General features: G+C 53.7%; 8 protein-coding genes across 8 annotated transcripts; 2 read left to right on the top strand and 6 right to left on the bottom strand.

Annotated features, from left to right (window-relative positions):
- Positions 1-2,095: 2,095 nt before the first annotated feature.
- GLOTRDRAFT_95658 (uncharacterized protein) lies at positions 2,096-6,259 on the bottom strand (the record flags this gene model as incomplete). Its single annotated transcript, XM_007870893.1, has 6 exons — positions 2,096-2,269; positions 2,327-3,599; positions 3,666-3,914; positions 3,979-5,757; positions 5,807-5,846; positions 6,124-6,259. The coding sequence occupies 6 exons, from the start codon at positions 6,257-6,259 to the stop codon at positions 2,096-2,098; spliced, it is 3,651 nt and encodes a 1,216-aa protein (XP_007869084.1).
- A 1,674-nt stretch (positions 6,260-7,933) lies between these two features.
- Positions 7,934-9,686, top strand: GLOTRDRAFT_80048 (Metallo-dependent phosphatase; the record flags this gene model as incomplete). Its single annotated transcript, XM_007870892.1, has 7 exons — positions 7,934-7,998; positions 8,050-8,112; positions 8,164-8,224; positions 8,287-8,643; positions 8,695-9,003; positions 9,059-9,254; positions 9,318-9,686. Coding segments are annotated over 7 exons (1,363 nt in total), but the record flags the coding sequence as incomplete, so codon positions are not given.
- Positions 9,687-10,731: 1,045 nt separating this feature from the next.
- Positions 10,732-12,578, top strand: GLOTRDRAFT_107595 (peptidase C14; the record flags this gene model as incomplete). Its single annotated transcript, XM_007870891.1, has 14 exons — positions 10,732-10,830; positions 10,890-10,971; positions 11,041-11,126; positions 11,181-11,241; positions 11,303-11,365; positions 11,429-11,475; positions 11,528-11,590; positions 11,804-12,004; positions 12,057-12,137; positions 12,203-12,221; positions 12,281-12,326; positions 12,377-12,413; positions 12,475-12,495; positions 12,552-12,578. The coding sequence occupies 14 exons, from the start codon at positions 10,732-10,734 to the stop codon at positions 12,576-12,578; spliced, it is 933 nt and encodes a 310-aa protein (XP_007869082.1).
- A 171-nt stretch (positions 12,579-12,749) lies between these two features.
- GLOTRDRAFT_107594 (ICMT-domain-containing protein) lies at positions 12,750-13,515 on the bottom strand (the record flags this gene model as incomplete). Its single annotated transcript, XM_007870890.1, has 2 exons — positions 12,750-13,307; positions 13,363-13,515. 2 exons carry the CDS (start codon positions 13,513-13,515, stop codon positions 12,750-12,752), a joined length of 711 nt encoding a protein of 236 aa, XP_007869081.1.
- Positions 13,516-15,334: 1,819 nt separating this feature from the next.
- Positions 15,335-15,782, bottom strand: GLOTRDRAFT_46720 (uncharacterized protein; the record flags this gene model as incomplete). The annotated part of the gene is made up of 3 exons (XM_007870510.1): positions 15,335-15,505; positions 15,558-15,581; positions 15,651-15,782. 3 exons carry the CDS (start codon positions 15,780-15,782, stop codon positions 15,335-15,337), a joined length of 327 nt encoding a protein of 108 aa, XP_007868701.1.
- Positions 15,783-15,924: 142 nt separating this feature from the next.
- On the bottom strand, positions 15,925-18,232 carry GLOTRDRAFT_112100 (uncharacterized protein). Its single transcript, XM_007870889.1, has 23 exons — positions 18,113-18,232; positions 18,029-18,055; positions 17,964-17,978; positions 17,875-17,911; positions 17,806-17,819; positions 17,707-17,754; positions 17,601-17,651; positions 17,544-17,549; positions 17,464-17,485; positions 17,387-17,412; positions 17,309-17,334; positions 17,225-17,256; positions 17,144-17,168; positions 17,070-17,081; positions 17,000-17,015; positions 16,906-16,945; positions 16,757-16,857; positions 16,645-16,704; positions 16,562-16,589; positions 16,453-16,510; positions 16,378-16,402; positions 16,193-16,316; positions 15,925-16,133 (listed from the first exon to the last, which is right to left on the bottom strand). The coding sequence occupies exons 1-23, from the start codon at positions 18,199-18,201 to the stop codon at positions 16,008-16,010; spliced, it is 1,008 nt and encodes a 335-aa protein (XP_007869080.1). The 5' UTR covers positions 18,202-18,232; the 3' UTR covers positions 15,925-16,007.
- Positions 18,233-18,805: 573 nt separating this feature from the next.
- On the bottom strand, positions 18,806-19,774 carry GLOTRDRAFT_140439 (uncharacterized protein; the record flags this gene model as incomplete). Its single annotated transcript, XM_007870888.1, has 1 exon — positions 18,806-19,774. One exon carries the CDS (start codon positions 19,772-19,774, stop codon positions 18,977-18,979), a length of 798 nt encoding a protein of 265 aa, XP_007869079.1. The 3' UTR covers positions 18,806-18,976.
- Positions 19,775-20,428: 654 nt separating this feature from the next.
- Positions 20,429-21,657, bottom strand: GLOTRDRAFT_140438 (P-loop containing nucleoside triphosphate hydrolase protein; the record flags this gene model as incomplete). The annotated part of the gene is made up of 6 exons (XM_007870887.1): positions 20,429-21,063; positions 21,133-21,175; positions 21,225-21,309; positions 21,367-21,377; positions 21,452-21,467; positions 21,541-21,657. The coding sequence occupies 6 exons, from the start codon at positions 21,655-21,657 to the stop codon at positions 20,631-20,633; spliced, it is 705 nt and encodes a 234-aa protein (XP_007869078.1). The 3' UTR covers positions 20,429-20,630.
- Positions 21,658-22,007: the final 350 nt, after the last annotated feature.

The following is a 22,007-nucleotide window of genomic DNA, read 5'->3' as shown; positions in this document are numbered from 1 at the left end:
CACCGGCCGGCTTCTGATACCAACATATAGTCCACTGTTCTTAGCTATCAAACCTACTATAAAGTGCAACACATTGCTTCGAATAGCACTTTCCCCCACCGGAATTCTTGTTGGAGTCTTTGAGGCACAGGATACTTCACCGACGTACCTTCCAAGTCGGGATGGTTGTTAGAGAGCCACCTCAATCCTGACATGCCACCACTCCTACAATTCCATGATGAGTGTATACGAGCTATGAACCAGACTACATGGTTTGTCTAGATCTTAAACAACAAAGCAGAGTTGTCACTTGTACCATAGGCAGACCGTGGTAATATATGGTATTGCACAATTCATACAAAGGAGAAGGGTGCTAATTACACATATACTGTACCAGACTATGTGTATAGGCTCTTTCCATACTCTCAGACCTAATAGAAGTGTACTGAGAGAGCACATAGAAGTCAACAAGCATTAGCACAGGAGGAACTCGATATTTAGAGGTGGATGTCACTCTTTTCCATCACGCGGTGCCAGGACCCCGAGTGCAAGCCCGCATTGCTGTGCTCGATTTCCTAAAGTCGACCTGGTCCTGCTCGGCAACGGTACGGAGGCCCTACCGTTCTCATCGAGTACTAGTGGCTGTCGGGTACAGTATCTTAAAGAATACTTCCGGAGCGCTCCCGATTCGCTCATCGAAGCGTAAACGCCGTGGTTCCCTTCGTCGTGAGCAGGGCAGTACCCCGCACCACACACGGTTAGACGAATTGGTCTGATGCTTCTCGCTGGTGGTCGCCCGTCACTGAGTACACCTCCTGGGAGGCTAGTCCGGGTCGCAGCACGGTTCATACCCGTGCCGCTCTGATCATTACTCATCCGCTTGGCCTCTCAGGACTCGAAACCCATTCTCCACACCGAGGTTTCACCGTCGCCACCGCCAACCGTATCAGTCTCTGAGTCGCCGTTTTCACTATGAATTGTGTTTTTGGAGGAATGGCCGCACGCTTCTCAGATGCCTGCCCTCGTTTGGCCTGGCGTATCACCATTCCTTATGAGGGCAGTGGCGTACGGCGAACCGCCTGTTCACACTTTTGGATAGCTTCTGCCAGAGGTGCGCTATTTTAATACCCGCTACAAGTTGTCTCAGGATCTTTCCAGGCACCCCGGCCCCCGCCCCCGTCCCCATTTGCAGCCGTCCAACTCGCTACGGCGTGAGGGGTGTGCCTGGCACGTTCTTGCGGCAACACCGGTACTCTTCAATATCCTCTCGAGATTGGAACTCGAGTGTGGGACGCTCACACACCGGTGAGCAGCGGATACACCTCTCCCGTAGACTCCTGTACCGGGTTCCCGCAGAAACACTCCAAGCTCCAGCCAGCCTTCCAATCAGGCATCTTATGCCCGTAGTTCCGAGCCGCAGAGATCCGTCCTTCTACGAAGCAGGCATCTCAGCCTCGACGAATCACTTCTACCTCGGATCCAGCCCTCGTCGCTGTTCTTGAGACTAATAATACATTGCTCTGCTCGGGCGTGCCATCCAAGATAGCACCCGCTGATGATCCCCGCGATTAATGAAATCAATGTTATCGCAACGTTGTCAGCCTCACCAACATGAAGTCATCGATGCCATCCCTTGCGCAATGCCCCAAACTGAAGTAACGTCACTCAGCAACCTTTAGATCGCCCCGGGGCACGCAATTACATGCCATCCTTTCCTCCTCCTGATGAGAAAGGCTAACGCGTAAGACATACATATTCACATTAAACAGTATATACACTATCGTCACAACTGTATCTTAGCATGTATCGTAGCGATGGCCTAAAAGTAGCTAATCGCCTATCCTGACGTATTGTAAGAAGGATTGAAGAGCTTCGAAGAAGCAGGGTATGTACGAACAGGGGATAGCAGTCACTTACAACGTACTCGTACAAGTTTAGGAGATCGGCGCGCTTTCTGGCGTCATCGGCTTTCGTAACATAGCGTCTTCTAATGTCAGTCATATCTTTGCAGATCAAGTGTCTGTTTACTTTTAAATGAGGGTGCATGTCCGAGGAGTTCAAGGGCGTGGTCCACCGTGGAGTGCCCGGTATCGATGGGGTATCATAGGTTCATTGGTTAATGTCCGATGGTGTGGCCAGCTTCAGAGCCGAGACCATCGTCAAGCAGATCCCTGAACGGATCCTGGAGCACCGAGAGTGGCGTCTCGGGATTCGACTGTCCCGTCCTGACGGTCCGCCGCGTATCCTGCGTCTCGAAGGTGGTCATACTGTGCGTTCTGTTGTGCACCAGCTGCGAAAGGTAACATTGAGCATGACTCGAGATACCCTGCAGGACTGTTTGACTTACTCCTCCTATAGGTCGCGAGTAGTCCACCTCATCCAGCAAACTGATATCAGCCGTGCTGCGAGCAGCCTCGCCTTCGAGTCGTAATAAGCCATCTCCTGTCGTTGCGTCCGTCGCAGCAGGCGAAGGCAGCGCCGACGAAGATTCTAGGGTGACCATCCGAGGACCGAACGTTCCTTGATCATGCCAATGAGGTACGAAACCCGGGCGGTTCGCCCGCACGAGACTGCCGTGGCCGCTGTCAGACATCGTGTGAGGCCTCATGGGGACCATGGGCGACGTGGGTGGCAAGGAAGACCGGGGACCAGGCCTCGACACCAGTTCAGGGGGAGGCTCAAAGAACGTGGGGACGGTCACTGCAGACTGAGGTCGCGGCTGCCGCCAGTTGAGACCGCGAGATAGCAAACCACGGACGCTTGAAGTTCTACTTGGAGTCGGGCGTGCAGACCCTTCTAGACCTCCGACCACGGCACGTCCAGCGCGGTTATCTTCCCCGGAGTGCGACTCCGAAGAGCTACCATGTCCAAGGGAAGATTGGCGTCGTGTCTCTGGCACAGACAAGCGATTCCTTGAAAGGGCACCGTCAGGGGAATATAATGCTGATGCAGGTGAGTGCCCCATGGAAGACGGAGCTAAAGCATGACCTTCCGAGCTCCCGCTCCCACTTGCATATGCACCGACGCGAGCGAGGCCAGACAAGAACTGCTCGTCAACCTCGGGATCCGAAGCCCCTCCAGTTAATATGAGCGGGTCTTCAGCCACAGCGCCCGATGGAAAGCGCGATACACCACCCGAGGGTGCAAAACTGCCTCTTAGCCACGCACTCGGAGGTGGTCCACCCGGGATATGCTCCGTCATCACCCTTGGACTACTGGATATACCGGCCTCGTCAGAGCCGTCAAAAGGGTCGGCGAAGGGCCCGAACGCCGCAGGGCTATGGCCCGATAATGCTCCTGCAGAGTACGGCTCATCTTCATCCACAGATGCATAAAGCGTTCCATCACGACTTCGGAATCTCGAGACACTACCGTAACCCCCAGCAGCGGCCAGCGGGAGCACTGCTCGCTCACCCATTGCACCCCCGGGTGCCGGATGTGAGTCAATCTCGTTATCTAGAGGCCCTGGGGATTCATCACGAAGACTGGCGAGTGCGTCACTCTCCAGACGCTGGACGCGACGCGTCCTCATGGCAAATTTGATCCAGAGCACAAGGACGAGTATTGCAGCAAGGGAGCCAATGACGATTCCGGCAATTGCACCAGGATCGTGCTTAAGTCTTCATAATATCAATCAATATAGATGAGCTTTATTCTGGCACGGGCCTTTTGGAAGTTTCACTTACGACTTTGTGCCAGTAAGGGAGTTGGGTATCAATGTCTGAGTAGGCACCACGGTTGTGATCGTCGTGACCAGTCCGCCGGGTGAAGTGGAGGTATAAACCAAAGTCACGCTCACAATAGATGTGCGCCCATCGCCTCCGCGCCTCGAGGTGGAGTCATCGGTGAGAGAAGTGGAATAAGCCAAGGCGCCGGGGGAACTCGTATCAGACGGGCGCGAGGTTCGAACAGTGGGTGTGGGCGTCCCGCTGATACTGCACATAATATGATCAAGTCAGTAATCTCAAGCAAGCAGAGGTCTAAGTACATATAACTTACGTGCGTTGGGCACCTGATCTCGGGCTGCTCGACAAGCCATCAGGACGTCCATCGCTGAGAGACGTAAAATGCGGACCGGCCCCAGTGGCGGTTTCAGACGGATTCGTTGAGCGGGTCTGCTGAGGAGATCCCGACCCTGAAGGGCCCGGTCGCCTCGAGGACCCTGCTGTCTCCGAACCAGAGACCGCATGAGACGGAGAGCTGCCACCAGTTTCACTAGGCTGTCTACTGGAACGACTGGAACTGGGATTGCCCGAACCACTCGAACCACTCGCCGTAACATTGTCAGTCGTAGGCGATACAGACGATCCCCTGTGCGACTCAGTCGCACTCGGACTGCGGGACGAGTCCGACCCAGAAGGTGAACTACTCGGATCTGCAGTGGGAGTGGTCGTCCGATTACCAGACGTCGTCGAAGAGGCACCATCCGTGCTTCTCGACCTCGAGGTGGGCTCACCAGAGCCGGAGCCGCTGCTGCTCCTGGATGTAGCACCCTGCCCCGGATTGGAGACCGAGGTGTGCGAATGCGGCTCAGTCGACGTCGTTGAGCCGCTCCCGTCCGAAGTCGAACTAGCGGAGCCTGATGATTCACCTTGACCTGGATGACTGGGGGATGAGTGCGACGCGCTAGAGGTGATCGTCGACGTCAATCCTCCACTGTGCGAGGTCGTCGACGTCCCTCCCTGACCCGGATGACCAGGGGACGTGTAGGTTGTAGTAGCGGAACTTCCGTCACTGCTGCCGGATGTCGACGCACTGCTGTGGGAGGTCGACGACGACGTCCGACCCTGGCCTGGATCATCAGATGATGTACGGGATGTGGTCGTAGACTGGTCACGACCAGTAGCAGACGTCGAAACGCTGCTGTGCGAGGTCGTCGATGTCCCACCTTGGCCCGGATGCCCAGGTGACGTATGGCTAGTCGTGCTGCCGCGAGAGGTCTCCGACGTGGCACCTCCATCCGAGCTGCTGCGTGTACTGGTTCCACCTTGGCCAGGAGCCCGCGAAGGCGATGTTGAAGGAGGTTGGTTGGTAGTTGATGTCGTACCAGGGCCTGAACCGCCCTGTGTCGTAGTATCTTGCCCGGCACGGCCGGTAGAAGTGCCCGGCGGATCCGACGAGGGACTGCGGGTCGTCGTCGTGCTATCCCCAGATCCTCCTGGGGGTGCACGGGTCACGCTGGTGGGAGAAGTGGTGCGCGTGCTCGTGTCCGGGGGCGCCGGTGAAAGAGACGTCGACGTTTGACCGGATCCTCCTTGGGGAGCGCGGGGAGGGCTGGTAGACGGCGATGCGCCATGCTCGCTTGACGGCGACGCGCTGTCATTATGAGACGTGGTCGGAGGTGAGGTGGGACTACTAGGTGCAGTGTTCCGGTCCGGGGTTGAACTCGAGCCTTGCCCTCCCTGGGCAGGAGCACTCGCAGGCGGGGCGGGGTCGGAGTGAGTGGACGCCGAGGATGTCGTGGTAGGTCGGGACGGCTCCTCGGACGAAGACTGCGCCTCAGAAGTATGAGAGGCTTGTACCGGAGGAGCCGCTGGGGAAGTGGAGGTCGCTCGAGCAGGCGTGGACGGGGATGCGCTTGAAGGGGAACTCTCAATACTAGGGTTCGGGCTTAGCACAGTAGACGGAGAATTTGCGGGGGTGCTGGCTGAGGTGGTTGGGGCGCCAGTAGGAGTCACTGACGAATTACCAGGCGAACTGACGGCCTGGGGGGCAGCGAACACGCTCGCAGCAAGACTGATCCACAGCAGGCCGACAAGCCATGCCCGGCTTGGACCACTACAAGAAACGATTAGACTGGTAATTGCATTCTTCAATGAACACGCACAATAACATGTTCCTTCCAAGCTTTCTATGTTCAGTATGGTCTGTTATCCAGCCTCAGTGAAGGGGGGGGCAAGATCAGGTATATGTGGTATAGTTTCGCATGCGATCGCGTTCCAACCTGACTAGAAAGGTCTGATAAGTTGGCCGCTACGGCGAAATGTGTGGAAGATCTAATTGGACTCCAGAAGCTGCAAGAAAGTCCAATCAGCCAAGACTTGTAGGGACTAGGTCAGAGCTATAAGGCGCGTACGGTATAACAGGCAGCAAGAACCATCGTCGCGCTGACCGACGTAACTCATTGCGTCCGCACCGACGTACGTATTATAAGAAAATGCCGTGGATAAGCAGGGCGCTCCGGGTTCACTTTAGGATCAGCTCCTGCTTCTTCTGCATTACCGCCGGCAGGGCGCATGCCGCTGATGGCGACCGTTTCTGATGCCCCTTGTTCCGTCATAATTGCCACAAATTTCGCATATCGTACCGCCGGGAACGTCAAGGATTGGAGCCAAGTCGTGTTGAATGCTTGATGCTGTTTGTATCTTTCTTGTAAGTGAAAGGGGGATTTCTACCGAGTTACAGTCGACTCTGTCTTAACCCATACCTGTCATAACCCATAACCTGTAATAACCCATAGGTTTTTGGCTTCCACCGACATGGTAGATAGTAAAAACCCATAAGTCTGCCGTATCCCATAACCCATAACTTTTTGGAGGGTCATAACCCATAAAACAACCTATATTAGGAAGGTGCAGGTCTCCTTCCCACGAGAACCTGGACTATCTCGACCCTTAATTTTCGGTTCTCGTGGTATTTCAGAAGATAACCCTTACCAGACTCAAGATTCCGTATCTAAACGTTGTCATAAACGACGTCCGGCCTATACCGAATAGGCTGTGTGTCACGCTTACTAGGTAGTCACACGGTGTCACACGCTCTGGTAACCCATAGTCTGCAAAAACCCATAACTTTTGGGTTCCACGACCCGTTATGGGTTAGGACAGAGTCGACTGTACCTCGCAAGACCAGGCTGCTCGACACGTTGCCTCAGGCCCGTTGGCGGCGCTTCAAAATGTACCTGGAGCTCCACAACCACACGTTAGCGCGTTTTGCCATAACGCACGATCGCGGACTTGCTCCCACGACCGCGTTAACGATTCAAGCACCGGGCCCGCTCGTCGCAGTGGCTTGCAGCTCCATCTTTACCGTCCAATTCCTCAGTCGACGCCGACACCACCACTGGCGTCGGCAGCGACCCTCCACTAGCTACCTAGAGAAACAGGAGACGTGTTGGTTTGCCCCGTCAACGCGTGCTGCTAAGCAGGTCTATGACGCTGATGACCGCATCATTACTCATTTATAATTGAGTACAGTGAAATGGCATGCCCACGCCGAGACGCAGCCACTGCTGCCGCTGACAGAGAACCTTACCGTTGTCCAAGGGTATATGTATTGTAAGCCAGGCACGTTGGACACGGGGAGCAGAACCGGTGAGCTTAAGGCGAGTCACCGAACGTAAGGATTCGATTCGGGATGAGACAGGGATAGCCATCTAATGAGAGTCCAAGTTAGCTAACCTCCTACAAGTTAGTACAACCTCCGAGACGAAGGAAGTGGAATCATTAGCCAGTCCGAAAGAAGTGGCTAAGCTAGGCTAAGCTACATATCCACCAAAACGAAGGATCGTCCCCTACGGTCGGCGAAACAACAAATATAACAGCAGTAAAAAAATCCCCAGAAGTGCAGAAGGATCAGGGACGGAGGGTGTTCGGAGCGTCCCCTATTCCAGCATCTACACCATAAAACCCAGTGAAGCCCAGTGAAGTGTCTGAACGAACACAAACAACGAAACGCGTCCGTGGGGCAGATCAGGTGATTCTCCGCTTGAGTCACCTGATTTTGACGTCATAGAGACGCGCTGTCGTATGGATACCAAAAATAGGTACCTCCCTGGTCAGCCGCCGGTGCTTGAAGCAGTAGTTGGCATGCCTCGATCGCAAAACCTGCCCATTGATGGAGCTCCGCGGCCGCGTCTCCCAGCTCTCCTGTTCTCCACCAAGATGGACGTGCCGCGTCGAACGGCTGCGTTCGTGATTTTGTCGTGTTTCATGATATATATCTTGGTGCACGGGATGGAGGAGGCGTCGGTGGGGGGTTGGGTGGAGAGGGAAAGGGAGGGGCAAGGGGATGTGGAACGTGAGTGGAATGAGTTGGATTGTGAGAGCAAGAAGCTGAGGGTTGGGACAGGCGCGCCGGATTTTAATAGATATATTCATACCAGGACGCTGTCCGAACAGGATATTGGATTAGGTATGTGGAAGCACTTCGCCTAAGGCGTCTAGACTGACACCGCTTTTGCAGGTGACCCAGATCGCCGTGTTATACTGGTAGGAGATCTCCACGGCATGAACGAGTCCTTACAGTAAGAACCTGTTATGTTACTTCCTCTAAGATGTGCGTTCTCATCGTTGTCGCCCTTGCCAGCGACCTCCTCACCTCCCTTTCCTACAATCCCTCCGCAGACACCCTCATCCACGTCGGCGACCTGGTGCAGAAAGGCCCCATGTCCGGATCCGTTGCCCTCCTCGACTTTCTCGCCTCCAAGCGCATCTACGGCGTCCGCGGGAACCACGACCAGCCCGTCGTCCAATGGCGCTTGTGGTTCAATTGGATCGAGGCGCAGAAGGGCGGGAAGGAGTGGTTGCGGGATATTGAGCGGAAGCACCGGCGGGGAGAGCTCAATGCTGAGGAGAAGAGGGCGATGAAGAAGCGCAAGGGGAAGTGGTGGAGCAAGGTGCCGAAGGGTTGGAAGATGTTTGGCGTGCATTACAGGATTGCGAGGTGCGGAATTTTCATAGCCATGGTGCTTGATAGGCTCAACATGGTACACAGGGAGATATCAGACGAGCACTATGATTACTTGGTGTCCTTGCCGCTCGTCCTGCATATCCCATCGCAGCATATGTATGTGGTGCATGGGGGACTGCTGCCGTATAACCCCAAACGTCCCATGGACCACCCGAAGCAGCCTCTGGCTCACCTGCCTTCGCTGACTTCCCGCCATGTGGGGAGCGTAAATATGGACGAGGAGGAGATGCGGGTGGCTCAGGAAGTCGAGCTGCTGACGAAGGTACCGCAGAATACGGATCCGTGGGTGGTCATGAACGTCCGGAGTGTTACGGATTCTGGCAAGATCACAAGGTACATAGGTTTATCCCTGCGTCGGCGGGTTGCTGACGGTGCTGTGATGCCGCAGGAAATCAAAGAAGGGCACGCCGTGGACGAAGCTGTGGAACAAGACCGTGAAGAAATGTGCTGGCTTTGACGTCACTGCGCGCAAGGGAAAGAAGAGAGACGAGCTGCCTTGTATGCCATCGACAGTTGTGTACGGACACACTGCTTCCCGTGGGTTGGATGTGCATAGGTGGAGCGTTGGCCTTGACAGCGGATGCGTGAGTGCTCCTTCCTGCGTTTTGAATGGTATCCCGTGTGCTTATTGTTGTCGCGTATCCTAGGCTCATGGACGGCGACTCACGGCGCTGGTGCTGTCGGGCGCGGAGTTGGCATCATCTTTGCAAGCCAGCAGTCTGGCTGTCGACGGCAACCTCACGAGCGATGCTCTTGCCGTTCAGGGTGATGACTATCCGATACAGCATCTAGAAGACGACGAAGACGACGAGCAGGACAACCGGGACGAGGATGACGACGACGATCCTGACTGGGACGATGAAGAGGAAAACGGCAAGAAGCCGAAGGACGCGACTAAGATCCCGTTCGGAGACGATGGGATTGGGAGGCTTTACAGCGTCAAGTGTCATACGAAGTGATTGGTACAGGGTAATGGATCCTGGTTTGGGTTCTTGGAATTTGGATCATGTATTTGTAGGATGCCAGACATAATGTCTTAGGGTAATTTCTTTGTATAGTCTTGTATCATCTTGACCATAGTACTCTGTTTACTGTACATAGTCAATAATCAGTGATGATTCATCTTGTCTACGATACTGGGAAACGCAGCCACAATCTGGCTGTGGCATTGATTGTGGCATTGGCCCCGGGCACCGCCACCCAGACACCCCGAATGAACTTTGAAGACCGGTTTTCCTGATACGGTAAGTAAGTACTACAGAACACCGTCTCCGGTTCTCAGGCGTCTGCGACATCGAGCTCGACGTTCGACGCGACCTTGCTAACTTTGGCTTCAAAAGACATGTCGTGGAACAACGATAATTCAGGTTATCCTGGTCAATACCACGGCTACCAGCCTCCTCCGGTCTCTCCCCCGAACGGAGGATATGGCTCGCCACCCGCGTTCGTGCTGAGATCGTCGTGATTTGAGTAGAGATACTGACCCTGCTGGGATATGTAGCTTTCCGTCTCCGTGAGTGTTGAGATGCTTTTGGCGTGAGAGGTTGAGGATTGAGTACGGGGTCGATCGACGTTAGAGGCGGATATGGCGGCGGCGGTTACAATCCCGGCTATGCACCTGCCTACGGGCCTCCCCCGGGGGCACCTCCTGGCCAGTGAGTTTTTACTGCTGTTTCTCGATTCTCCAAACTTACGAGGGCAAATTTGATGATGAGATTTGGTGGCTCGTGCGTTTCTCCCAACTGTGTATCTCCTCCTATTAACATCTTGCAGGTATGGCGCTCCTCCGGGACCGCCGCCGCCGCCGCCCAGAGGATATGACGGTGGATATCCGGGACAGTATGCCCCGCCTCCTGGGCCTCCGCCGTACGTCTCGTCAATCACATACATCCACCATGTCCGTGGATACTGATGCACGCGCGTCAACTCAAGGCTCCCCGGAAATCGACCGGGCCCGGGAGGATACGCTCCCCCCCGTACGTCCCTTCTCAGTAATACACTTACCAGGAGCAAAATAACACATGATATGCAGCGGGACCTCCGCCGTTGCCGCCGACCCCGATGCAGAACTATGGGCCGCAATTCGAGGGCGCGAACCACCAGATGCAGCAGCCGTTCTTCCAGTACTCGCAGTGTAATGGGCGGCGCAAGGCACTTTGCGTACGCTCACTCCTCTTCCCCCTTCCTCGTCTCGCAAGTGCTCATGTATGCGTGCGCAGATCGGGATCAACTACTTTGGCCAGAGCGCTGAGCTGAAAGGGTGCATCAACGATGCGCACAACGTCAAAAACTTCATCTGCAGTGCGTACCTTTCCTCTTTTCTTCTCAGCCAGTGGGCGAACTGACGACTTATACGTGGTTGGCTTGCAGGGCAGTACGGGTATAAAGAGGACGACATCGTGATGCTGACGGACGACGCGAGCAACCCCAGGCAGATCCCGACGAAGGATAACATCGTATGCTTGTCCGTATTCATTTGCTGAGTGGGGGCTTAGTCACGTTGTGCGCAGCTGGCAGCTATGCAGTGGCTCGTCCGGGATGCCCAGCCCAACGATTCCTTGTTCTTCCACTGTGCGTAGGGCCTTGTAGACTGGGAGTGAATTCGTGACTGACGTGCCTTACTCCTGCACAGACTCTGGACATGGCGGACAAACCAAGGACTTGGATGGGGACGAGGCGGATGGTTATGACGAAGGTACGTGATCTGTCTCGCGTTCATGCACGCAGAGGGTGAATATGAGCGCAATTGTATGCGTAGTCATTTACCCCGTCGACTTCGACACCAACGGCCATATTGTCGACGATGTATGCACGCTGTTTCCGTGAGATGCGCTTATTTCATAATGCTTGCTTCTAGATCATGCACGAGATTATGGTCAGGCCTCTCCCTCCTGGGTGCAGGCTGACAGCTATCTTCGACGTAAGATTCAGCGTTCACTATCACTCTTCATAAGGTATTTAGAATCTCCTCTCTGCAGTCCTGCCATTCAGGTTCTGCTCTCGGTAAGTCACTTCACCCCTCCTCATCACCGAAACATTCATTCCTGCGTCTCCCCTATCCCAGACCTTCCCTACATTGTACGTATCCTCCTATTCCCCTCGTCTCCTCCCTCTCACCTGCCACGCAACGCAGTACTCGACCGAAGGCAAAATCAAAGAGCCCAACCTGGCCGCAGAAGCCGGCCAGGGCCTCCTCTCCGCCGTCTCCTCCTACGCACGCGGCGACATGGGCGGCGTATTCTCGTCCGCGATGGGCATCTTCAAAACCGCGACCGGTAACACCAAGAAGGCGGAGCAGTATGCGCGGGCGACGAGGACGAGCCCCGCAGACGTTGTGAGTGCCTGCAATGACGCTGCCTAAAGGGTACCTTGCTGATAAGGGGTAGATTTCGTGGAGCGGGTGTAAGGACTCGCAGACGAGTGCGGATACATTTGAGGCTGGGCAGTCGACCGGCGCTATGAGCTTTGTGCGTACTACCGTGTGCTTCCATCCTTTTAGGTTTCCGTCGACTTATCATTTCGTTAACCGCAGGCCTTTATATCGGCACTCAGTATGTCTGTTTGCTTACCACTGCGCCGTCCTCGCAGCTAACGGTATACTGTGACGCAGCTCAAAACCCGCAGCAAAGCTACCAGATGTTGCTCCAGAGTATACGGTTTGCATTATTTTCTTCTGTATTGGCGTCATCATCTGAGTTGGGCATAGGCAAATCCTTCGGGACAAGTACAGTCAGAAGCCTCAGGTGCGCAGTTTAGCTTATGGATTCCATTCACTGCTTGGACACTGAGCTCCATATACAATAGCTATCGAGCTCTCACCCGATCGTGAGAAGCTTTATTTCCTTTGTATATGCTCTGTAACTGATAATCATATGTTTTAGGATACGAACATTATGTTCATCATGTAATTGGATTCAAAGGCTCTGGGAAGGGCCATTGGGAAGGTTGTATACGCGTTGTTGTAAGACTATCATGTCATGTCATGTCCTGTTCCGTTTGCACTTGTACGTCGTTGCTTTTAGGTATTTATCGACCACTGTTTGGTGGGTTGTGCCCATCACACAAGTTCTGTACGTCATCTAGATGATGTAGGGTATGAACCTATATGGAACGTTGCTCGCCCAGCTATCCCACTGTTCCCCGAACGCCTGCCTCAACTTACGATCCTCCATGATGCTCCTGCGCGTCACGAAGACACCGGTCAGAGCAAGCAAGCTTGCGGCTACGCCCACCACTGCTTTCCCGCCCGTACCATCAAGCCAGCCACATTCGCGCAGCCATGATCCCTCGCCGAGGAAACACACCACGGTTCCCACGGCTGCCATTACGCCTCCAGTGTACGCCGGGTGGCGAACGTATGCGTACGGGCCGCTTGTGACGAGCTTATGCTCCTCGCGAATGCTCAAGTGAAAGGTGAAGAGGCCCCCCAGAGTCCGGAAACAGCTGAGGCGCAGGTACGACCCAGCCACCGTCAACAGACATCCTGCTAGGAACGTAGGCGTGACTTGGATCGCCGATATAGCCCACGATGGTCGCGGCACTAGAGTCCTGAGGATGAGGTCCTTCACGGGACTAGGCGGCAGGTGGCTGGACGCGACAACCGCTGTCTCGCCTATCAAGCTTGTCCATGCGTAGACCTACCAGGATTGAAGCTTGAGCTGAGGTGTGGCAAGAGGATGTGAAGGTACATACCTTCCACGATACAGGTACGAAAAGCCACGCTGGGGCTTCGGCATTCGCGTACTTTGTGACTTCTTCATTGGATACCGATTTGTTAGGATTGCTGAAAGAGGTATGGAGTGCCACAACCGAAGTGAGGGCAAGCGGCACACGTAGCAGCGACATTCCAACGGTGCAAATGTAGGGGGAACTATCGAGCCATCAAAGTATTTCGGGCCAGCAGCTGATGTATATATACTGCGTTTCTCATGATTAACGCCCGGGGCACTCGGGGGAAGGATCAGGACATCGTGGACATCGCTTGCTCGTGTACGTTACGTTACGTCCATATACATTCGGTTCCCCCGTAAGTCCGGCGCACATGATGCACGAGTCACTGCGGCAAGAAGATTATTGCTAGTAAGCGTAAAGGTAGGATATGAAAGCTCCAGGTGAGAGTATATACGTCCATATATGCAGCTAATTATACCCTCGAATGCCTACGTCTGTGTTTCCAGGTTTGAAAGGCTATCTTTGTAGGAGATGTGGCTTTGAATATGTCATGATTGATTATTGGTGAGTTCACGAGAGGTTGAGCGCCAGAGATGAGAACCGACTTATAACTGAACCATAAGTCGATTTCAGGGTCATAAATGTACGGAACCAACCTGTACCGAGCTTGCCCGTGCGTCCTACCGTTTACCAAACTCTTGCCTCAATCTGCAATCCTCCACGGTACTTCTGCGTACCGTCATGTTAGCCGGAATCATAATCAGGAATGCCGCTAACCCCGATGACTGCTTCACCGATCCTGCCTTCGAGCCAGCCTGGCTCAAGTCTAACTGGGGTGACACATACGGACCCACTGCAAGGAGCTTGCGTTGATGCTTAACTCGAAAGTGAAGAGGGCGTCCCGTAGTCTCGAGGCGGTGGAAGTGGAGATATACTCCTGCCATCGCGAACAACCGTCCTGCTGTAGGCTGAATCCCATTGCGGATGCAGAAGATACAGGTGCGCATATCAAGAATGTGCGGCAGTGAGGCCTGTGCGCAGTCCTTGAGGCCAGATGTCTGGCTAATGAGCCAGGACCTGCAGGCCGGAGCCAATCCTTGAAAATGTCGCTATGTCCCCGACTGACGATATCACTGGCATCCGCTGACTGAAGGAACCTCGGATTTACACTGCCCGAATCGGAGTGAACTCAGCCCGACTTTTGAGCATTGGTAGCCAAACTCGAGCTCGTTCGTGACCTTCCTTGATGCCCCCAGCCTCTCATCTGTCTCACTGGCTTCCAGAGAACCATGCATATATCGGAAGGCATCGGCCAGCAATCGTCTTGATCCTGGAGAAGAATTAGCACCAAAGGTCTTAGTCATCATGGATCGAGGACAGTCTTTGCGAAACCTGCAGGAGAGATACTCCGTGCACCAAGCGCAGTGATACTTAGTGCAGTCTGCGAAGTCAATTGTTACCAGAATGCACGGTTGGTCGAACCTATTCCCAAGCAAGTATCTATCAAGAACAGGTCTAGTAGAATCCTGTCATGCATCGAGCGCATGAGCCACATGAACATCATAAAGCGAGTCCCGGCGACTCACCATCATATCTCATCGCCGCCCACTCGCACAATATTGCCGCCCATTTCCCTGCGCCTCTCCACTTCCGTATAGTACATCTCGCGATCATCATCGGCACTCACAGCGTCATCTTTCTCCTCGCCGACCCATTTCCAGGCATTTTCACGCACGAATGTCTCGTATTCCCAAATATCCTTATTCAGCTGTTTCAGTGATGCGGCCCAAATGTATGTTTGGGCTTCGACTGGAGACGATAGGGAAGATATAGGGGGGAGCGAAGGTGCTGATGGGGGTGCTATAGTTTTCGAGTCCGCCGAGGACGGGTCATCTGAGACCGAGTTGAGCGGCATGAACGAACTCAGGGGATAGACCGGGACGGTCTTCCTTTCGTATTCCTTACGCAGGGCATGGGTATATTGTCCAACACCTCAGGAGGAATGATCACTTACATCCCCTTCGAACGTATCCAAGAAATCCATGTCGCGCTTATTGAGACCCGTCACCAGCGTCCCCCTGACTGATCTCTCTTCGGGCTCGAGCTCCTTGTCGAAGAAGACGCGGCTCTTCTCATAAGGTACCACCGCCGGATAATCGGCATGCTGAGGACGAACATAGGCAAAGTCAATCAAACAGGTCTGAATTAAAGTCTACCTTGACATGATGTCTGGTGTGATCCTACAAAGAGCAGAACGTGCACGCAGTTCAGACGATCTCTAAGTACATATCCTGCAATTAACTGCTGACCAGCAACACAGCAGGGCATATCTGCAGATGTGATCCGTCGTTTCCGATTACGCGCTTCAAGATCTTCGGATGAAGGAGGGTGCCATAGAAGAAAGCTGCGTACGTCTTCCTCGGCCTGAGGTTCGGAGCCATTCGAGAGAGCAAATGTAGCGGGGATTGCAAGAGAGGAGTGTGAGGCTACATATAGGCTAAGGATATGAAGCTAAGAACCGGATATGGGGGCGGAGAGCCTTCGGAATTCGGATAACGAATCCGGCTCAGACACTCAGACTATTCTTCCCACTGTGTATATGAATGACCAGAACTGCTACTGGACAATTGAAAGGAACGTGATCCATAAGCTACCAGTAAGATACTTCACACGTCTACATCGTGCAAGCTCGCAGGCTTGTGAAACTCGGCGCGAATATCCAAGGCACTGGATGACTGGGGGAAGTCGTGTTTCGTAGTCGTCTCCACTGATATCGCAATACCCATATTTTCCTGCATTGCAGGTGTCACCTATCGAGCAGGGTATTTTCTATAACGATGTTATGGCTCACCCCATTGTCTGTCCTCCTGGGCCTTCCCGATCGACCTGAAGAATCCGACGGATTTGTCACGTCCAGCTCGACAAATGTCGGTCTTTGATGGCCTTTTTCGCGCACATGCTGTCTGCTGTTAAGCCTGTGTATGCCGTGAGTGACCTGGTCAAATGGCGGACGATGCGGACCATCCGAGGACATACATTCCGAGAAGAGAGTTCACATAACCTGTGCATGATGTCAGATGTAGTTACGACACGGAACGGAGGGATCCTCACATTTCCCTAAGACCCAGAAGAAGCTAAGCCAGATGAAACTTGTGGGTGATATCGCGAACTAGCGGTCATGAGGAAGTGTCAACGAGAGACATATGCGCCTAGGACTTACTGATATCACACAAGCCGTGGCGACGATGCTGCTCGGACGCGTCAGCATTCAAGGCCAGGATGATAAATATCAAGGACACTGACCTCGTGAGAAGGCCAGTGTTGATGCTGTAGAGCATGAGCGTCGTGATAACATCATTCGTCCTGGGCAATCCAGTCAGCACAAGGGGACATACGGAGTATGCGGCCTGCTCACTTTCGAAACTCCGTCCGTCGCTGAGCGAGGTAATAGCACATCGCCGCGGCGATCAGGATGTCCGCGACCGCGGCTGCACTGAAGCCGAGGCACGTAATCCACTACATCATCTGAGCCAGGGCAAGTAGATCTCTGCATGGTTTACTCACCGTCAAAACCCTGTATTTCGAAATGTGTCCCAGTTGGAACCTGTGTGCCGCTATCGTATTAATTACTAGATTACCGAGACAGGTTTCCACGTACGCTTCCACTGTAAAAACTGTCGACGGACGGTGAGAAGGTGCAATGATAATGATGCTGGAGCACAACTTACCGATTCCCAGGACTATGTACGGAATATAAGACATAAATGTTATATGAAGCATCGTATGGATATCCTATCCTTACCAAAATGAAGGGCTGAAAGTATACACTGGTTCATCCCTCAAATAAGTCAAGAGCAGAGAGCTATCACGGATCACGACTCACAATTGTGGATACAAGAAGCCAGTTGAAGCTCACTGGGTATCGATGTAAACATCAAAGGACAGTCAACCTGTAGTAACCACTCACGTAGCCAAACCCGGCGCGCGAAAAAACTGAAGATAGAGATCGGATTAAGCGGGGCTTATACCGGATTTTTTGACTCACAATTGGACGATTAACCCCACAAGCCCCTGTGACGGAGGTTAAGCTAGGATTGGGGCAGGGGGGTCCGAAATACGTACATTGAAATCAGTTTGCAGCTTCCAGGCCGGCGTTGTGTCAGAGTTCCACCAATACCTCTGTAGGTAATTGACTCACGTTCATGCTCCTAGAGATGAGTGAGAATCAGCGGCCAAAGCATGGCAAGAGAAAATCTCACCAAGTGGACGAGTCCAGCGTTTCAGGTTTCCCATAGTTGGCCACAAGAAACCTGCGCGAAATGCTTGAGACTGTGTTTATAGCCTCGGGATGGAGAAAGACCGTACCAATAGATAGTGATTGTACAAAATATTAGGTGCATCGTATCGAGAAACCTAGCTTGACTTAGGAGGGGTAGCCCCTTCATATTTGGTAGTGCAACGTACCAGAGGAAGGCGACCTGAAAACCCCGTCGTGTTAGATGAGAGATCAGGTCTCGATGAAGCAAGACGTACAATAATCTTCTGAATGAGGGGGTCTTGAGGGTACTGCCTAGGGCCCGTTCAGTCACGCGGCAACCGATACTACCCACAGGCGAACAGACCTGTAATAAATATATCTAAAACAATGTAAGACGCAGCCATCCCACTCTGCAAGAAAGTGACGCACGTTTGCAGGAGGGTAACGCCATAAAAACTGTTACGCAGAGGTTAATTCGGAGCAAATCCTTCAGGAAAGCGCGACCAAGCTCACATTGCACTGATCACGAGCGAGATGAGCAGTATCCCAAACGTTGAGGCCACGGGGTGGCCTTCAAGAGTGGGCACAGTGGGGAGCTCCATGGCACATCTGAAAAGCACAGGTTCAAGCTACGACTCAGTCGGGCAGGGGAGCACATGAGTTATGGAGAGTTGTGCCCGATCCCTACGATCGAACTAGATCTGTGGACGAGATTTGCGAAGCCGACGCAACGCCGAAGTGTCTCATGGCGACCAGAATTTTCTTCCGGCCAAGCCGGCTGGAAAGAGGGGTATTTCAGCGGTGCCACTGGGTGGCAGCTGAATCTGCAAGCTAAATTTGCGGCATCCTCAAAATAGGGAATAGAAATTTTACGGAGACGATTGCTCAACGCCGTGAACGACGGGTTCCAACTGACTGAAAGCTGTTGGAACGTTGACGACGATGTGGCACATTGTGGCATCGCAACGACGACGTCGACGAGAAGTTTGGAAGCTCCTTTCCGCTCCAGATCCAGAAGCCGAGACACACAAGATCTATCAGATCTTGTCGAAATTAAGGATTTGCCTCTCGTGCTCACCCCTGGCCTGGCTGGCCAAGTGCTCTTATGTACATAGACTTTGCTTAGACTTTCCACGGAGACGAACAGGAAAACAGGAGTGCTGAAATTTTCGAGGAGACAAAATGGAAGAACACCAATCAGCCTCGCAACGATTTCGCACCTGTCTCGAAAATTCTGTGATGTATAGATACATTGGTACGTGCACACGCATAGCATACAGAAAGCGTATCTTAGAGCCTGCCCGGAATACACCTCGACATACTGTAGCTGATATAGTATTGGATCACAATGCATCAATTAGTCAGATACGATGATGTTCAGCGTGGAGCAGTAAAATAACCCAAGCGATTGCTGGGGCGCTCTCCGTCGCCCTCAGACGGAGTACACCTGCACCGCTTACCATCCGTAACGCGGTAGGAGATGGAGCAGCCTCCGCAGCGTTTGAAACCATGCGCTTCGATGGCTTGGTCGGCGGTCACGTCCTCAATCCAATTATAAGGCCGATCCATGGATATCAGGCTGGAAGGATAGTCGCCCACTGGTACCGGGTCTAGAGGGGCGGACAAAGGGCCGGGAGGTGACGGTGACCTCATGGTGCCTTGAGCTTCAATCCAGGAGAACATGTCTGTCGGCTGGGGGTAAGGTGGTGGTGCCGTGGGCGCGTGCATCAGCAGCCCAGGGCGCCGCGTCTCCTCGTCGGCGCTGGGGGTGCCGCTGGATGTAGCTGGAGATATCTCTCCGTCGCTCCACGACCCTAACATATCCGGGCCACGATACACGCCCATGTGCGAGTATGGCATGGAAGTCGTATGAGGTGGCTTTTGAACATCGGCGATAGCAGGGTCGGGGCGCGAGTTCTTCTGGACGTTGTGAGGCGCCGTCAGGGCCTCGGTGTAGAAGACGGGCGGGCGCGGCGTCTCAGACTCATAGTCTAGAGGCGCGATCCTCCGTGGGCCGTATAGAACGCCGCTGTAGTTCGGCTTGCCCGACGGGGCTCCGAATGCAGAAAGATACTCCTCTTTCTGGCCTCCGTCCGGGTGTTCATCCACCATGTCAGATGTTCCTGGTACCTCAACTCCGTCGAAGTGGGAGGATACAGGGGTTTGGTCATGCATGGTAGGTGCCGTGACGCGAGACAGTGGGGACAGCCTGCGCTCAAGGTTGGGAAACATGGGCGATACAGCTCGAGCAAAGGGCGTCACTTACGTCCTAACAGAGCACGCTCAAGCTAGACGGCGTGAAGACAAGAGGTGAACTTCGCAGACCATCAACCAACTCGCAACAGCGAGCCAACGGGCGCACTTACCTTGCACTAGCGACCCAGTTGGGTGTAGGTGGTGGCCGTAAGGCTGCAAGCGTTTCTCGTCGCTGGCATACCAAGCCCGCTGAACGCCGCCTTAGAATTTGCTTCTACAGGTTTCTACCCGGTGTCGGCCGGCGTCGCGCACGCATGAGGTAGCGCGGCGGAGGCGTGGCCGGAAAGGGGCGTCAGCGCCATTCATTACGCTTTCCTGGACTGCGACGGCACTGACGCTACTGTTCTATGAACGCGGTGTCGACGACGCTGTTACAGACAAAGAAACGACGCGGTACTCCATAGGAGATTGTCCGTGGCGGGTTTCTCACACATTTGATGGCGTCGGCGGCGGGATCCTCGAGTCTATGACGACGGTCCTCCACTTTCATGCTGCCCAACCTCGAGGTCGATTTGAATCCCCTGGTCGCGTACTTTATATAAGAGCAACAGCATAAGTTAAGAGGGAAGCAGGATGCGAATGTGCAACGTTCGAATTTTTACAGATGCTGATGTTCTTGCGAGCGCTCTGGTCGAAGGCACCAAGGGAGAGGATGATTGCATGACGATCGTGATAGAAGTAAACCTAACTGAATATTAGTAGTCCGAGAGCCCGTCCATGATCGATCCGAAGTATGCATGAAAGAAACCATACGCAGCGACCCACACAGTTCGCTCTACATGATGACACACCCACGGCCACAACACTTCGATCCATGACGATCCTCGTCCTCCACTTCGTCCTTCTTCCCCGGTGTGTCTTCCTCTCGCTTCTCATTACCTTTACCCATACCGTCCGCTGCGGCCTTCTTCCTCGTCTCCCTAACGAGCTCTTCGAATACGTTATCCACGTTGCGCAGGTTGGCCTTGACGCTCGTCTCGTAGAACGCGCAGCCCCACTTCTTCGCCAGCTCCTCCGCCTCGTCGGTATTCACTTCCCGAGCCTCCGGGTCTGATTCGTCCATGTCGGACATGTTGCCGACGAGGATGAAAGGGGGACCATGCTGGGACTTGGTATGCTGCTCGTGAATATGCGAGTGGAAAGAGGTGAGGCGGTCGAAGGAGCCGCGGAAGGTTATAGAGTATAGCAGGATAAAAGCGTCCGCTTCTCTGCAGCGAACAAAGACTTAATGAGTACACGAATGTAGAACTGCTAGACGCGGGGGGGGGGGGGCTTACTGTATCCCTTGGCCAGGACGGAAGACGAGCGGTTCGGATGGGTCTATACAAGACAATCAGCAGGCGATGTTTGCCATAATATTGCTACCTACCGGTGTCAACCGGGTCGAAGATCTCGATAGTGCTAGTCCGCCCATCTACTGTGATCTCTTTGGCAATGGCTAGACCCTCTGGAGACTGCCAGAGGATCAATAAGTCAGTATCCGCAACGATACATTGAAAAAGTGGGCGCACTCCAGAGTCAGCTATAAGGTTCATTGGCGTTTGAATCACCCTGTCAGTACGACCATTCCCAGCCATGGAAACCTATATTGCATACCAGCACGCCCGAGAAACTAGTGCCAGCGAATTGTCAATAAACTCTAGCTCTCTTCTTCTAACCTGTACAGAGCGCAGATGTGTACTTACGCCCTCCGCTAAAGCTGTCTTCCCGACGCCCATGTCTCCGAGGATGCATATCTTCCAATGCTCCCTGGAATTGGGCTTCTCTGCCACTTTCTCTGGAATATCAATGCTTGCACTCATGTCGCGCTGGGTAGAGGATAGTCCACGACAAAGTACGTGTAGAGCGGTGGAGCCTCGAGGAATGCTGGCGTGTTCATGCTCTTGATGCAACACTAACAGCCTCCATGTTTTAATTTTAGATAAATGGAATCGCTCTGCATATTACAGCGGTCCAGAAGTCCGCGGTTGCCATTTGTTGGCGCCCGTAGTAGGGCGCAGTTAGTGCTTGCCTTCGGGTCGTCGCTGTCATCGCCGAAGAGCAGACGCAGTACCCGCACTCGATGCAGGAGGGAGGAATCAAGCTAGGAAACTCCGACTTCATCCCGAATCTGTTCACGCCACCGACAGAAGTGCGGGGTAACATCAAAAGG

This window comes from Gloeophyllum trabeum, assembly GCF_000344685.1.
Source record: "Gloeophyllum trabeum ATCC 11539 unplaced genomic scaffold GLOTRscaffold_00012, whole genome shotgun sequence".
Lineage (NCBI taxonomy): Eukaryota > Fungi > Basidiomycota > Agaricomycetes > Gloeophyllales > Gloeophyllaceae > Gloeophyllum > Gloeophyllum trabeum.
Note: the sequence above shows the minus strand (reverse complement) of the source record. Positions and strands in the feature narration are given on the sequence as shown.